Genomic DNA, 15,553 nt, shown 5'->3' with positions numbered 1-15,553 from the left:
GGAGGAGCCGAATATAGGCTTCTGGATTCTTAGCTGTTCATCACCAAGGTAACGGCGTTGCCATGGCAACACCAAAGTCAGCACCGCCTTTTTCAAGAACCTCCTTCGCTGCTGTTACCTCCACACAAGCCAGACACTTCCGCATGGGAGGCTGCAGCCCGCGGGCTATGGTTTAGGAAGGCGGGAATTGCTGCAGTAGTAACCAATCGGATGGGCTCTGTGGCGAAGGACGCAAAGGAGGGGTCGGGACTTTCGGAAGCTCAGCAGAGGGCGTTGATAAGGCGTGTTCGCGTCCCTTTCCCACCATTTAGCGGCCGAAGAAAGGAAGAGGGCGGGACCTGCGTGAGGCCGACCGGGGGCGAGGCCCAGATTAAGGGTGGGAGGCTCCGCCCACCCCTGCTTCTGCTCAATAGGAAGCCAGAGAGTCAGTCCGGACAGTTAAGGTGCCCAATGAGTGCTGTCGCCAGGACCCCGTGCAGGGCGGGCTCAGCCAATCGACAGCAGCGGTGGGCGGACGCGGGCGGCAGAGGCGGTGCGGCGGAGGCGGAGCGGGCTCTGCGGCAGGAGGGAAGATGGCGGACGAGGAGAAGCTGCCGCCCGGCTGGGAGAAGCGCATGAGCCGCAGCTCAGGTGCCGCGGGGGTCGGGGCTGGGACGGGGCCGCGAGGGCCCGCAGAAGCAGGGCTCGAGCTTGCCCCTCGAGCGCGGCACCGCCGCTCGAGTCCCGTGGGGTCCTGGCTCCTCCGCGTCGTCCTCGGGTAACGGCCCCGGCCCACCCCGTGGGGGCTGCGAGCCTGAGGAGAGGGTAATTCCGAGGAAACTGAGGCAAGGGGCGTGGCCGGGGAGTTCCAGGATGCTCCCGGGGTGGCAGGGGGATGGTGATCCCGCGGTACTCCCTCAGGCAATGGCCCTGGCCCTGCCGGTCTGACTGACATTTTCGTTCGGGCTAATGCACCAGAAGTCCTGAGGGAACGTCTGTGCAACCCCTGGTCCCGGGGGGACCCCTTGGGGAGGACACCTCAACATCATGCTCAGGGCTGGGCCCTAGGGTGTTGTTCGGCCTCGGATCCACAACCTCCTTCTGCTAATACGCTTGCTGCCATCCACACCATATTCTGAGTTTGCGATATCCGGCCGGTGGTATTCTACCTGAGAACTGCCCTTGTGCTCCGGAACGCGATTTAGGGCTTTTCCCCAATAATAATGTCAAGAATAGGGAACGTTTATCTCAGGACCAAGCATAGTTCCAAGCATTTTGGGTGTGTGCTTTCTCTAATTGGCCATAATTTGGGGAGAGAGGTAATAGTTACCCCCGTTTTGCAGATCAGGAAACTCGAGGCCAGAAAACGCAAGGAACCCGCCCAAGGTCATTGATTTCAGGAGGTGGGGGCTGGGTTCGGACCCAGTCATTCTGACTCCAGAGCCCCCTACCCTTCTTGCTGCAAACTACCAAGATGCAGGTTCCAATATTTCACACTTCTTTCTCCATAGAGCCTAGCAATCATAGTAGCAGTAATAATTTGATTTTTTGAACATCAGGAGCACTTTGCACACAGCACCATCCACTCTCCACATTAACCCCCCGGAGGTTTGATGTCCTTATTCTCTCACCCCCACTTTTCAGATGAGAAAACTGAGGTTCAGGGAGATGGAACCTATTGCCAAGGTTTTTGAGGCAGTCAGTGGCTCAGCTCTCACCAGCCCCCACCCCACCCTGCAGCCTTGACCTGTGGATGTGACCTACAATGTAAAGCTGATGCTCTGCCGGATTTGGGGCTCCCATTCCAGCCATTTCTGCCCACTTCAATCCTGACAATGTTCCCTGAGGGTGACATCCAGCCCTTCACGGTGTTCAGCACAAGTCCTCCGTGTAACCAGGGCAGACTCTGCTCCAGGAGTGACACCCTGTCTCTACTGAGTCCTACTTCAAGCTTCTTGTTGGCAGCCCTCACTCCATGCTCTTTAGTCTCTGGATAACATCTGACCCCAGTAATGCTGGACCCCAGTTCGGTAGGGGAAAAGGACAAAGCTTTTGTGTCTGACACACATGGGTACAGTTTATGCGGCAGAAAAAACAAAGCAGAAAATTGCTTTGTTTTGGAGGTACTAGTAGCTGTTGCACTCTTATTGACCAGATGCCTCACAGTGACATGTGCATGCTCAAGTCATGTCCTACTCTTTGTGACCCCATGTGCTATAGCCCACCAGGCTCCTCTGTCCATGGGATTTCCCAGGCAGGAATACTGGAGTGAGTTGCCATTTCCTCTTCCAGAGTATCTTCCAACCCAGGGACTGAACCCAAATCTTTTGCTTCCTGCATTGGCAGGCAGATTCTTTACCTCTGTGCTACCTGGGAAGCCCATGTTTTGACCAGAGATGTATTAGTATGTCTTTTGTTACCCGAATGTTATTGACTGGAGTGTCTCAACATTCACTTACATAACAAATCGCCAGCCACAGGCGTTAGTTTCTGCAAAAATCCCCCAGTCGATAATGTGTTAATACATGTCAAGTGCTATCCTGAACTCATTACAGATGTGAACTCATACAGTCCTCCCAAAAACCATTCAGGCAAGTACTGTTGTTATTTCCATTTTACAGGTGAGAAAACTGAGGCCCGGAGAAGGGAGCTCATACAGGGAGTGAGTGGCAGATTTGAACAGGGAGTCTGGCTTGCTGAGTGCACACTTCGAACCTCTCTTCCTCACCTTGGGTTATTTTCCCCCCTTGAAGTTATTAATGACCAAAGTTATTATGTGGTCTTACTTGCTTGTTTATTGCCTGTCTGCCTCCCACCTAGAGGGTTAGCTCCCTAAGTCCTGGTGACACTGGTGGACAGCAGTGGGCTGACTGAATGAAGGCATCTTGTTGGCCAGTTCCTTATCATGGCTTGACGGTGGTATCCTCTGAGCAGGTCCCAGCTGAATTCTGTCTCCCCCCCACCCCTTCCAGGCCGGGTGTACTACTTCAATCACATCACTAACGCCAGCCAGTGGGAGCGGCCAAGTGGCAACAGCAGTGGCAGTGGCAAAAATGGACAAGGGGAGCCCACCAGGGTCCGCTGCTCACACCTGCTGGTCAAACACAGCCAGTCACGGCGGCCCTCCTCCTGGCGGCAGGAGAAGATCACCCGAACCAAGGAGGAGGCCCTGGAGCTGATCAATGGTGAGCAGGGCTTGGAGACCAGGCTTGGGAGGAAGGGGACAGGCCTTCTCCCTAAGGGCAGTGCAAGCTTTGCAGAAATCACATGAGATCCTCCACCCCAGCCAGCTTAGCTGTCAGCTGTGGCCTTGGCCGACCTATAAGCGCCTGTTGGTGGCATGAGCCTGGCTCCCACGGCTGCCTCTCATTTTCCTCCCCAGCTGGTGTTTGAGAGGGGGCCAGGGTTGGTGGAGAGGACGCAGCCTTAGGGCTGGCAGGCCTGGGTTCACATGGTCACTATGCCCTTAGGAGCTCCTTGACCTTGAGAGATGCATGTCACTTCCTTGAGACTCGGTTTTCACCTCTGTAAAATGGACATCGTCATCTCCTTGCCTTCACAGGCCATTGTGAAAGCTCAGTGAGATGAAATGGTGTAATGGGTGGCCCACGGTTGTCACTGTGTGGGTTGTCATTCAGTGGGAGAGTAGTGTCATCAAGCAGGGTCCTGGGGCACGTATGTGGATGGGTCAGGAGGGAGGTTTGAAAGGTAGCAGTGTTAGAACCCGCTGACAGAGTCATTGAATTACTTTGGCTCTGAGCAGCCTGTTCCTCACTCAGTTCTGTGTTTCCTCCACAGTCTAGGGCAGCAGTTGGTAGGCAGACTTTTTCTTAAAAGACCAGATGGTAAATAGTTTAGGTTTTGTGGGCCATACAGTCTCTGTCAGCTCTGCTTGGTAACTCCATAGCAGCTGCAGGTGATGTGTAAACAAATGGGCATGGCCATGTGTCAATAAAACTTTATTTACAGAAACAGCAGGATTTGACCCCACGGCTGTAGTTCTCAGCATCCTGGTCTAGAGCTATCTAGTGTGGCCGCTTCTTTCTGCATGTGGTTATTTTCATGTACATTAGTTCAATTTAAGTCATATTGAAGATTGGTTCCTCAGTCACACCAGCCACACTGTTCAGCAGTCCCACTTGGTTATAGGCTGCCATTTTGGACAGCACAGCTGCAGAATATTTCCATCCTTGCAGGAAGTTCTCTTGGCCAGTGCTGGTATGGATCACAAGTGTGGTTTCATCATCCACTCAGCCTCTCTCACCAGAGATCCAGACACCTCCCAGGCCCCTGACCCCACAGAACCAATGTCTCACCCCTGCCCAAACAGCCTGAGTGCCCATCTAGTTCTGCCAGGTCATGGCTGTGTGACCTTGAGCAAGCTACTTAACATCTCAGCCGCAGTCTTTTCACTTATAAAGTTAGTGTTAGATAATAGGACGCACCACATAGGGTGAAGAAAAAAAATTGTTAGTCGCTCAGTCTTGTTTCTTTGTGACCCCATGGTCTGTAGCCCACGAGGCTCCTCTGTCCATGTATTTCTCCAGGCAGTAATACTGGAGTGGGTTGCCATTTCCTTCTCCAGGGGATCTTCCTGACCCAGGGACTGAACCTGGGTCTCATGCACTGGAGGCAGATTCTTTATATTCTAGCCACCAGGGAAGCCCTAGTACAGTAAAGCATGAATAACAGCTCTTGGCATCTAGTAAATGTTCTGTGATTGCTGGTGGCCATTATGATGGTGGTTATTAGCACAGGCCTGGCATAGTTAGTCCATATTGGCTGTTGTTTTGTGCCACATAACTGTCCTGTGGGATATTACTGACACACACCTACACCCACACCTGTTCATACAGTCCCCAGCATGATAAATGGCACCTGTTAGCCACCCACCTCTCAGTCTTGTAGAGTGGAGACAAGTTTTTGCACAGAATCTTGAAGGCAGATTTAAAGAGCTTACTTCTGGGGACTTCCTTGATGGTCCAGTGGTTAAGAATTCACCTTCCAGTGCAGGAGATGCGAGTTCCAACCCTGCTCAGGGAACTTAGGTCCTGTATGCCTTGGGGCAAGTCAGTCTGTGTGCCGCAACTAGAGAAGCCTGCGTGCTTCAATCCAGCACAGCCAAAAAAAAAAATGGAAAAGAAAAATAGCTCGCCTCCCGAGCTCCCTGGGGCAAGGGCTGGGTCTGTCTCTTTGCCCGCTGCATACCCAACACAAAGCATGGCCCACAGCTGGGACTCCTGAACCCAGAGGAAGCAAGAAGGATTCCTGATAGAGGAAGCAGCAGAAATGAAGGCCTGGGGCAGGGCTGCAGGCAGGACTCAGGGGAAGACTGCAGGGGACTGAAGAGAGATGAAACCCATCAGGGCAGGTCCCAGCCAGGTGGAGGAGGGCCCAGGCTGAGGCCAAAAGTTTGGGTCCTTTTCCAGAGGCTGCAGGAAACACATGGCCATGTGACCCTGGGAGAAGGGCCCTACAGTCCTGCTTTTCAGAAAGAGCCGTATGGCTGGAGGGTGATGGGCAAGGAAAGCCGGAAGGTCCAGCTCCAGGCTGGGTGGGCCAGCAGTGAGCAGTAAGTGATGTGTGGGGTCTGGCCGCCACTCAGGGGAAGAGGACATGGCGGGAAGCTCAGAAGAAACCACGAGATGACCTCTTGGTTCCTTTAGCTCAAGTGGTCCCAGTTCTGAGGCTTCTGGACCACACGAGAGTGCACAGAAGGTGACGGGCACTTGGAGAGTGAGTGGCAGGAGATGTCATCACTGGCCGAGGGGACTCGGGAAGAGGCGCAGTCTGGGGAGAGTCTCACTAGGTCTGAAGGTCGGAGGAAGAGACCTTGGCGAGGCAACCATGAGAGGATCTGGACTGAGCAGAGCAGCAGGCCAGAGACCGAAGCCTGGGGGACAGTCCCAGCCAGAGATGGCAGGTAGACATGGGGACATCTGAGCATCGCTTGGAAGAAAAGCTTTTGGGCTGTAGGGAGTGCCTGGGAGTGGTGCCGCCTGTCCCATCTCCGAAGGCCAAGGACGTGTCTAGTGGGGCTGACACTGCAGTGGGAGCCTGGGAGTACTAAGGTCAGCTTGGGTCTGGGGAAGGGGTATCTGTGGGTGCGCCCAGTAAGCAGCTGGGCCCTGGGGCCTCACCTTAAATCAGTGTACACTCGGAAGTGTTAGCAGGGGTCGAACATGCCTCCCTGGTGCCAGCGGGCCTGGTGGAGGCCGTGGGAGGAATTGCAGCTAGAAACAATGTGACTTGAACTTGGAGTGGGTAGGAGGAAGGTGGAGTCGATTCTAGCGAGCTTGAGTGGGCAGAATCAGGAGGACTGGGTGATAGATTAGAGGGGCAGGGAGTGGGTAAGGTCAGAAGTAGTGTGACCCACCCTCGGCTGGCCCACAGATGAATCTCGGTGCCAGCAGTGTGAAAGTTGCTCCGTCATGCCCAACTCTTTGTGACCCCATAGACTGTAGTCCATGGAATTCTCCAGACCAGAATACTGGAGTGGGTAGCCATTCCCTTCTCGAGAGGATCTTCCCAGCCCAGGGATTAAACCCAGGTCTCCTGCATTGCAGGCGGATTCCTTACCAGCTGAGCAACCAGGGAAGCCCAAGAATACTGGAATGGGTAGCCTATCCTTTCTCCAGCAGATCTTCCCAACCCAGGAATCGAACCAGGGTCTCCTGCATTGCAGGCGGATTCTTTACCAGCTGAGCCACCAGGGAAGCCAGCTGTGTGGCTTCAAGCAAGTGTCTTCATTCTCAGAGCTTCAGTTGGCCTCATCTGTGGAATGGGCACAGGGTGGCCTGAAGATCCAGGGGCCAGCTGACCACTGAACGCTTAGCAGAGCAGTGGGCTCAGTGTCAGCCACTTGGTGTCTCCATGGTAGAGCCTTGACCCCAGTCTTGTAGGTGTGTGTGGTGGGGACCAGGGTCAGGACAAGGCCTTTGCCTACCGCAGCCTCTCCTGCTTGCTCATGGTCCATGGGTGGAGCTCTGGGCCAGGACATGGGAGGCCTGGTGGGCTCAGTATGCCCACCCTCCACTGACATTGGCATGTGGTCTTACTCAGTGTCCTGAGATGGGCCCCCCCGGGGGTCATTATGAGGGTGCAGTAAGATGGCGCAGACTGTGGTACACTTGGTCACCAGACACCCATGTGCCAGGTCAGCAAGCTTTGGGCATCGGGGCCTGGTTTCCTCTTTTATGAAGAAGGATGTTTCTCCCCCCTCCCCTCTTCTCATCATGAGTTTGTTCCAGGTGATGACGAGATCAGCCTTTTGGTGGCACAGTCTGCCGCTGGCAGCCTGGGTCCCTCCGTACCCATTTAGAACCTGTGCTCCCCAGTTGCCTTGAAAACCAGTGTGTTCACATTTTCTGCCAAGGCTTCTTTCTCTGGGCCAGCTCCTCTGCAGCTCTTGGGCTGCGGCCAAAGGCTTCTCAGGGATCTGGGGACCGGTTACCTGTCATTGCCAGTGTCCTTGTGTAAGGAAGCCAGGCCACAGAGAAGCCCTCCCTGCCTGGTGCCCATTCCTCCATCCCCACGTGCCCAAGGTCGCAGGGAGGCCCCAGTGTGAGTCCCATCCCCGTACCCTGTGCCCAGGGTCTAAAGGATTGGTGAGTGCCTTCCACCCAGTGTCCCCACTCACGGTGGGTGGCTCCCTTCCAGGCTCCTGGTTTCAGGCTGGGGTCTCTGGTCTCTAGACATCCCCTCCTGGAATTTGAGTTTGTTTCTTTTTTAATATTTAATATTTACTTGGCTGTGCCTGGTCTTAGTTGCAGCATGCAGACTCTTAGTTGGGGAATGTGGGATCTGCTTCCGCAACCAGGGGTCAAATCTGCGCCCTGCATTGGTAGCACAGCATCCCTAGACCACCAGGGTGGTCCCTGGAATTGGGTCTTGAGGAAGACAGACCTAATTCCATCACCTTTTCCCCATCCACACCCCTTCCCTAGTTTGTCTCTAAACCTCTTTAGAGTCAGAGACCACTCCACTTGTTCACTCACTGTCCCTGGAATCATTATGGTGTGACTCTGGCTGCTACAACAGAATACCACAGGCTGGGTAGCTTAGCCACAGACATTTATTTCTCACAGTTCTAGAGACTGGAAGTCTAAGATCAGAGTGTTGATTGATTTGGTTTCTTCTGAGGCTTCTTTCCTTGGCTTGCAGATTGCCACCTTCTGTGTGCTCACACGCCTTACCTCAGTACATGTGATGGAGAAAGCTTTGGGGGAGCCTTTTTTTTAATAGATATTTTTATTTATTTGGTCGCACTGGGTCTCAGTAGTTACAGCAGGCAGGCATGTGGGATCTAGTTCCCCGACCAGGGTTTGAGCCCAGGCCCCCTGCACTGGGAGCGTGGAATCTTAGCCGCTGGACCACAGAGAAGTCCCTAGCCTTTCACCTTGACTTGTGGCCAGACTCCCAAAGGTCAGCTTTAGAAAGGAGAGCTCAGAAAGGAAGTCTTGTTTCTTTTTAAAAAGTCATTTCAGGGACGTACCCTGTGGTTCAGTGGTTAAGACTCCATGCTTCCAATGCAGGGGATGCGGGTTTGATCCCTGGTCAGGGAACTAAGATCCCACATGCCGTGGGGCGTGGCCAAAAAGTAAGAAAAAAAAATCAGGGCCCCGTCCAAGCAGAATATTTTCTTTTTTTTTGAAAACAAAATGTATTTATGTATTTGGCTGCATCAGGTCATAGTTAAGGCACACAGGCTGTTCGTTGGGTCATACAGGATCTGTCACTGCAGCATGAAGACTCTCTAGTGGCAGCTTGTGGGCTTAGTTGCTCGGAGGCATGTGGGATATTATTTCCCCAACTAAGGATTGAACACATGTCCCCCCTTTGCAAAGCGGATTCTTAATCACTGGACCACCAGGGACGTCCTGAAGCAGAATATATTCTGAGAGCTGCTGATCACAGGAAGATGTGGGTGCTGTGAACGATGGGGAGAAAAGCTTGGCTTTTATTCAGTTCTTAGGCTGCTGTTGCTTGCATGCACACACACTGTGTGTGTGCGTCCCTTGCCAGGCCGCCTCGTTTCGGGGATCCCTGCAGCTGTGCCTTCAGCACCAGTGGCTGGAGGATGCTGCAAGGGGTGCTTAAACCAGGCTCAGGATCGGGCCCGACTCCCCAAATGCTGGGCCTGTGCAGCGGTGCTCCCGCAAAGTACCTGGAGGGGGTCAGGTACACTGGGGGGCGCTGCACTCAGGATTCCCTGGCTGGGTTTACTGGAGTCCAGCCAGGAAAGGGCGGGGAACATATCTCAGTGTTGCTCGGGTGAGACAGAAGACATAACCAGAATCCAGGGAGAGGAAGAGATGGAGGAGGGGAATCCTTGTGCCGTCCAATTCAGATCGGAGTCACCCGTGGGTGCGTCAGGCACGGGGGTCCACCTGGCAGCCGCGGGGGGTATTGGGAGCCCACCCAGGTTTTCACGGCAGAAGGCACTGCCCTTCCGCTTTCTGCCGAGGAAGGCACTTCCCTGGCGGCTCAGTGCATAGGACTCCAGGCTTTCACTGCTGAGGGCCTAGCTTTGATCCCTAGTCAGGGAACTAAGATCCCACAAGCTGCAGGGTGCAGCCTCCCCCCTACTGCCCCCCAGAAAAAGCCGCCACAGCGTGCAGGCCACAGGGGGCGGGGCTGTGTCACAGCAGAGAGCCTGTCCGACCAGGCAGCGCAGTGCGGTGGCAGCCAGCGCAGACCACAAGGTGCAGACGAGGAGGGCCGGGGCACGCAGGTCAGAAAGAAGCAGGGGCAATCCGAGTGGCGGGGCCCACAGCAGGGAGAACAGAGTGCTGACAGCAGGTGCCGTTTGCCGAGGTGTCTCTTGGTGCCTGGCACTGTGCCTCGTGTCCCTGTGAATGGCTGGCAAGTGACCGATGGTCGAGGCTCAGAGGCACAGGGACACAGGGCAGGCAGCGGTCACGGGCACAGCTGTGGAAGCAGCCAGGCAGATCAGATACCAGGACACGAGTTACTGCCGTGACCTGTAGTGAGATGGCAGAGTGGGGTGACAGGTGTGCTGTCATGTCATCCCGGACGGACAGATGGATGACAATGACAGGTTAGACCAGAGCTGGAGATCCGTGGGCCAAGGTGAAGTTCCCACCAGCTCAGCAACAGGCAGATGGTCTGGCTGGGTGTGTGGGTCTCTGACCACCAAGTGGATTAATTAGCAGTGTCTGTGTGGTGCTCAGAAAGGTACCAGGCGTGTCACAGCCTCGTTTAGGTCAGACGCTGGGAGCCCTTTCCCTCAGTCCTCTTCCTTCCGTCCCATCAGCCCAGTCTCCCTGTCCCCCCAGGGAGAGTCGGTATCTAGTTTGGGCTGCACAGAGGGTGAATCTGGGGCGCTGCCAACACACCCCATCCAGGCGGCTGGGAGAAGACCCATGTCAGCTGCCCCGGGGTGCAGTCTGACGCCTGTCCCTTGCCGAATCCCAGCCAGGCCACCTCCAGGGTTCTTCATGACACCCCAGTAAGTGGCCCTGGCCTTTCTCACGCTTTGGACAGCCCTCAGGCTGAGAGTTCAGCCATCTCCTGTGGCAGAGCTGGGCTAGTGCTGTGGCCTCCTGCCTTTGTCCTAGAAGCCTCTAGAAAATTTTCCTACCACTGCCCTGGGGCGTCCCAGTGTCCCTTTTTATTTTTATTTTCTTGGCTGCGCTGCTGTGGGATCTTAATTCCCAGCCAGGGATCAAACCTGTGCCCCTTACGTTGGAAGCCCTGAGTCTTAACCACTGGGAAGTCTTAACCACCAGGAAAGTCCCCAGTGTCCCTATTTAACATCTGTCCTGTCTTCTGCTGTCCTCCCCAACAGAGCCTGGAGGTAGATTGTCTCTCAGTGTGTGTGGGGGTAGGAAGAGGCCATGCCATGTTCATTATGTGTTCCTGTGTGTGTGTGTGTATGGGGGGGGGGGGGCGGGGAAAGTGACAGAGAGGGGGGTGTAGGACTGGGGTATGAGACCAGCTGCTCTTGAGGTCACCACAGGATTACAGGGTGCATACACGTCATGGGTGGTGTGTATGGCTCCGGCTCTGATTGTGCATGCACACTCATGCACACAGCACACACGATCGGCAGGGGCTGCAGGCTCCTTTCTGAGTGAAGTGCTGCCCTGCCCGGAACCTTCCGCCCACCCGCCCCACCCTGACGAGGAGGCCTCCCTTTGTGTCCCTCTTGCAGGCTACATCCAGAAGATTAAGTCTGGAGAGGAGGACTTTGAATCCCTGGCCTCACAGTTCAGCGACTGCAGCTCCGCCAAGGCCAGGGGAGACCTGGGTGCCTTCAGCAGAGGTGCGCAAGGAACGGGCATCCCTGACCCACTGGCGCCCGCACCCCACCTAGAGGGATGGCCCGTGTTGCACTGTGCCCTGGGCCCAGCAGGTGGCAGCAGGGTCCCTTCCTCAGGCTGCAGTCTTCTCCGGGGTGGGGCGTCCGCCTGTGTCTCTCTGCTCAGTTGTCCCCATCACGGGCCCACCGAGGTGGGTGCTCCCTGCCATTTCCCTCTCCTCCTGTTGAGGTGCAAAGCTGGGGCCCCTAAGAGTCCCAGAGCACATCCCCCAGAATCCTCTGCCCGCCCTCCTGGGGGGAGAAACCAGGAGTGAGGGGAGGAGGGGGTCAGATCGGCAGCCCCGCCCAGTTCAGGCCTCTCCACCTGGGGCTGTGGGAAGGGAGGAGCAGAGGGAACCAGGCCGCCGCCGCCTCCCCCCTCCATCTTTGGGCTCTCGAGAGCATCAAGGAAGGGCCCAGAATAGGCTGAGGGGTGTCGGGGAGCCAGCAAGGGGCTGTAGGCGGCCCCAGGAGGCAGGCGGGACAGACTGTGGCAGGGCCCAGGAACCGGGCCTGGGGAGACCAGTTCATCATTAAAACTCATCTCTCAGTGCACAGTGGAGACAGCCACTCTGCCCTCATTCATCATGCTGTCCTCAGGCTTCCCGGGGCCTCTCTAATAGCCTTGCCACCCCCAGCTGCGCCCAGCTCAGGCGCCATGACAAGGCCATAAAGTGCGTGACGGATGAGTCAGAATGAGGGCGCTGGGGGGCGCAGTGGGAGCCCCGTCTGCCCAGTCCCGCCTGCAGGTCTGGACCCCACACGCCATCTCTCCTGCTTCCTCCCCCAGGTCAGATGCAGAAGCCATTTGAAGACGCCTCCTTTGCGCTGCGGACAGGGGAGATGAGCGGGCCTGTGTTCACGGATTCGGGCATCCACATCATCCTTCGCACGGAGTGAGGGGTGTCGATGGCCCAGGCCTGGCCCCCCGGGGGGAGACGGGTGGGACGGGGTGGCTGGGCCCGCAGACTCTGCTCCCCACTGCCAGCCGACCAGTGGGGACCCCTCCCTTCTCCTGTCACACAGTATTTATTGATCCCAGATGGCCGAGAGGAGGCCCTTCACCACCGGGTGCTCCCTGTCCGCTCCTGTTGGGGCTGTCCCTGCTAGACCCCCCTCCCCTTTAGGAATCGACTTCAGAAGGGCACAGGGTGGAGAGGCTCCCTGGGCTCCCAGAGCCAGGGTTGGGGGTGACCTGTCCCAAAGAGAAGGCCTAGTTAGCTGCCCCCGTGCTGCCCCAGGTCCAGGATGGGGGCAGGTGGGCCTTGAGTTGTTGCTGATTAGGCCATGTTTCTCTGTTCAGTTGTAAAAAGCATACGCTCCGCGTGGGGCCCAGGCTGCTGGCTGCTATGGGGCCTCTCTAAGCAGCCATGCAGCACCTTCCCCACCCTTGATTAAACCTGGAACCACTGCTCTGCTGTCTGGCATTTCATTTCCCACCCTCGGGGCAGCGATCATCTCCCGCCACCCTTGGCGTCCAGGTGTCCAGGCCATGTTGCCTCCCAGGGAAGCTGCTCCTTTCCTGGGCCAGGGGTGCTTCATAGCAGCAGCAAACTCTCAGGGAAGTGGGACAACAGCGGTCCTCAAACTTGGGTGTTGAGGAATGTTCCAGGATGCAAGGGCCCTGACTACAGCTCTGCATTCAGCAGGTCAGGTGGAGCAGGAGAACCAGAGTGAAGCCCCCGTTCACCCTTGGTGCCGCCTGCCCCCACCCCAGCCCACTTCAGTTGGAACAAATTACTCCCAACACTCTGATGCCTGCTTCCCCGTCACCGTAAGCATTCTGCCAGGACCCAGGCACCTTCTGCAGATGCTGTTACCATGGCAACGGGGGCCAGCGAGCAGGGGTACTGCCAGATGTCTCTGAGAGCAGGGGTCCTGCCCAGCCTTCCCGTGGCCGGTGGGGGGAGCGTCTTGAGCAGAAGAAATCCCTGTAGCAGATGTGGGAGGGGGCGGGAATCTTCAGGTGGGGGCTGGGGGCATGGCCCACCTGTTCTGCATGACTCCTCAGAGCTGCCTCTGGATCCAGCCCTGGGCAGGAGGCTCAGAAGTCAGTCAGGGGGTTCATGGGTGTGTTGGAGAGGGAGTTATGTCTGTTCTGCACCCCACACGCACACTTAATGGGGACCAGCCTGGATCTTAGGAGTGGTGGGCTAGCAGGGCTTGGGAACCCAATAAAATAGGCCCTGCCTGGTCTGACCCCAAGGAAGAGCCCCCCCTACCCCCAGAGCTGAGTCTCTGAACACAGGCCTGAGTTGCTCATAAAAAGTCACCTAGGCCGACTCCCATCTGGCCAGTTTCTGGAGCAGTTGCTCTCTGCCTTCCAGCGCGCTTGTTTTTAGGAAGGTTTAATGAGCCTCCTCGGCTCTGTTGGCTGGGCAGAGCTGGCTGCTTGGCTGCCCCTCCAGACAGAACCTTCTCCCACCGTCTGTGGGGGCCACGAAGCAGACAGAGGCCCCACTATTGTTCTCTGGGGCTGGGGGAGCCATCGCCCCCTGTCCTGGTCCAGTGGAGACTCTGGGAAGGATTGGAAATGAGTACTTGGGGGCAGAAAGGTTTGCAGGGTTCTCCTCCAAAGCACCACCTGAGAAGTGGGCCTGTGCCCCTTTCTTAACACCAAATGCCCAAGAAAGGGTGCGGGTGCATTTTCCTTTGTGGGGCTGGTAGGGAATTTTTTTTTTTTGCCTTGCCACCTGGCTTACGGGATCTGAGTTTCCTGACCAGGGATGGAACATGTGCCCCGTGTTGTCCTTAAGTGTGTGTCTGTCCTGTGCGACCCTGGGGTCCCCACGTCTGAGCATGACCACCTGCCTCCGTGGACCTCCCTCTTCCTTTGTCTAGCAGCAGCCAAACCCCAAACACAGAAGAAAGTTGCTCTTAGATAAACATGCCCTGGAGCCCACTCAGCATCCATAATTCAGAAGCTGTGGCTTCTGTCACCTGCTCCACACTCCCACCCACCCACTCCTGCCCAGAATCCAGGCCCCTGGATCCCAGGCCCTCAGAATGATGAGAGTATAGTCTACACCACTGGTCTGGTGCCTCCCCACCCAAACTACCCTAGGGGCTGGTTTCCACTCGGCCTCCATGTGCAGCAGCTTGGGCTTCTGCGGTCACTTCAGTTCCGGTACTGAACAGTTCTGTACAGTACTGAACAGTTCGGTACTGCCACTAGATGGTCTGCAAAGCTTCCCTCTTGAAGCCAGTCTCGTCCATTATAGGGGAAGATGGGATCAGCAGGCAACCTTGGACACAGGCGGATGACATGTGACCCAGGCCAGGGTCAAGGGGTGGGGGGTTATTTCTCCTGCCCATCCTTTGTTGTTCAGTCGCTCTTGGCGACCCCACAGACCACAGAAGTGCCAGGCTTCCCTGTCCTCTACTATCTCCTGGAGTTTGCTCAAACTCACGTCCACCCATCTCATCCTCTGTTGCCCCCTTTTCCTCCTGCTCTCCATCTTTCCCAGCATCAGGGTCTTTTCCAGTGAGCTAGCTCTTCACATTAGATGGCCAGAGTACTGGAGCTTCAGCTTCAGCATCAGTCCTTCCAATGAATATTCAGGGTTGTTGGAACAAAAGCCACCAATGCAAAAGTATCGGAGGGTGGGGCCTGCCCCTGTGTTGTGTGTGAGAGAAGGCGCTGTTCTGATGCCAGGCACCTGTGGGCATCAGGTGCCCAAGATGGACTGGAGGGGTGGGGTACAGATGTTCTAAGGTGGGTTTTTTGGGTGTGTGTCTTCTTTAAAGCAGGTACAGAACAAAGTGCCTCTCAAAGTACTTATCCAGGAATCGATTATTTTCATGTCAAATTTGCTCATTTAAATGGAAATTAATTGCTTTTCTTGATGATTTCTTTAAAAATTGGTTTTAAATGCATGCATCAGGCAGTCACATTTATTATTCATTGGTTTCATTGGCAATGCAGCCCCAGTGTCCCGCGTTCCAGGAGATGCCAGCACAGAGCAGAGATGATTTAATCAAGATAGGCCATTAATTAGAGATGGGGAGACAGGGAGGGAGGGTTCCTCCCACAGGAGCAGGTTTGGTCACCTCTGTGGCCTCAGCAGGGGGCGGTGGGATTGGAGGGATGGGGAGTCCGGGTGGATGGGGCTGTTTGCATGATGTTTCTGCTAGAGATTTTGGTGGGGTGGGGGCTATGCATTGGGGCAAAGGTGGGGGTATGGGGTGCACTGTCTTTGTTCCTGGCCACAGCTCCTGAGGTGACTTGCCATCTGTTGCCCAGGCCACCAA

The 15,553-nt window shown here is 55.8% G+C and overlaps 1 protein-coding gene across 1 annotated transcript; it reads left to right on the top strand.

Annotated features, from left to right (window-relative positions):
* Positions 1-482: 482 nt before the first annotated feature.
* On the top strand, positions 483-12,713 carry PIN1 (peptidylprolyl cis/trans isomerase, NIMA-interacting 1). Its single transcript, XM_043466725.1, has 4 exons — positions 483-630; positions 2,952-3,164; positions 11,156-11,266; positions 12,093-12,713. Exons 1-4 carry the CDS (start codon positions 573-575, stop codon positions 12,200-12,202), a joined length of 492 nt encoding a protein of 163 aa, XP_043322660.1. The 5' UTR covers positions 483-572; the 3' UTR covers positions 12,203-12,713.
* The last annotated feature ends 2,840 nt before the right edge of the window (positions 12,714-15,553 follow it).

The sequence above is a fragment of the Cervus canadensis genome, chromosome 4 (assembly GCF_019320065.1).
Source record: "Cervus canadensis isolate Bull #8, Minnesota chromosome 4, ASM1932006v1, whole genome shotgun sequence".
Classification (NCBI taxonomy): Eukaryota; Metazoa; Chordata; class Mammalia; order Artiodactyla; family Cervidae; genus Cervus; species Cervus canadensis.
The sequence above is the reverse complement of the archived record's forward strand: the minus strand, read 5'-3'. Positions and strand labels throughout refer to the sequence as shown.

Excerpts from the sequence above, each read along its gene's own strand:
- PIN1 (XM_043466725.1), top strand. The coding sequence starts at position 573 with ATGGCGGACGAGGAGAAGCTGCCGCCCGGCTGGGAGAAGCGCATGAGC. Across the intron at positions 631-2,951 it reads GCGCATGAGCCGCAGCTCAG|GCCGGGTGTACTACTTCAAT; the intron begins GTGCCGCGGGGG and ends CACCCCTTCCAG. Across the intron at positions 11,267-12,092 it reads CCTGGGTGCCTTCAGCAGAG|GTCAGATGCAGAAGCCATTT; the intron begins GTGCGCAAGGAA and ends TTCCTCCCCCAG.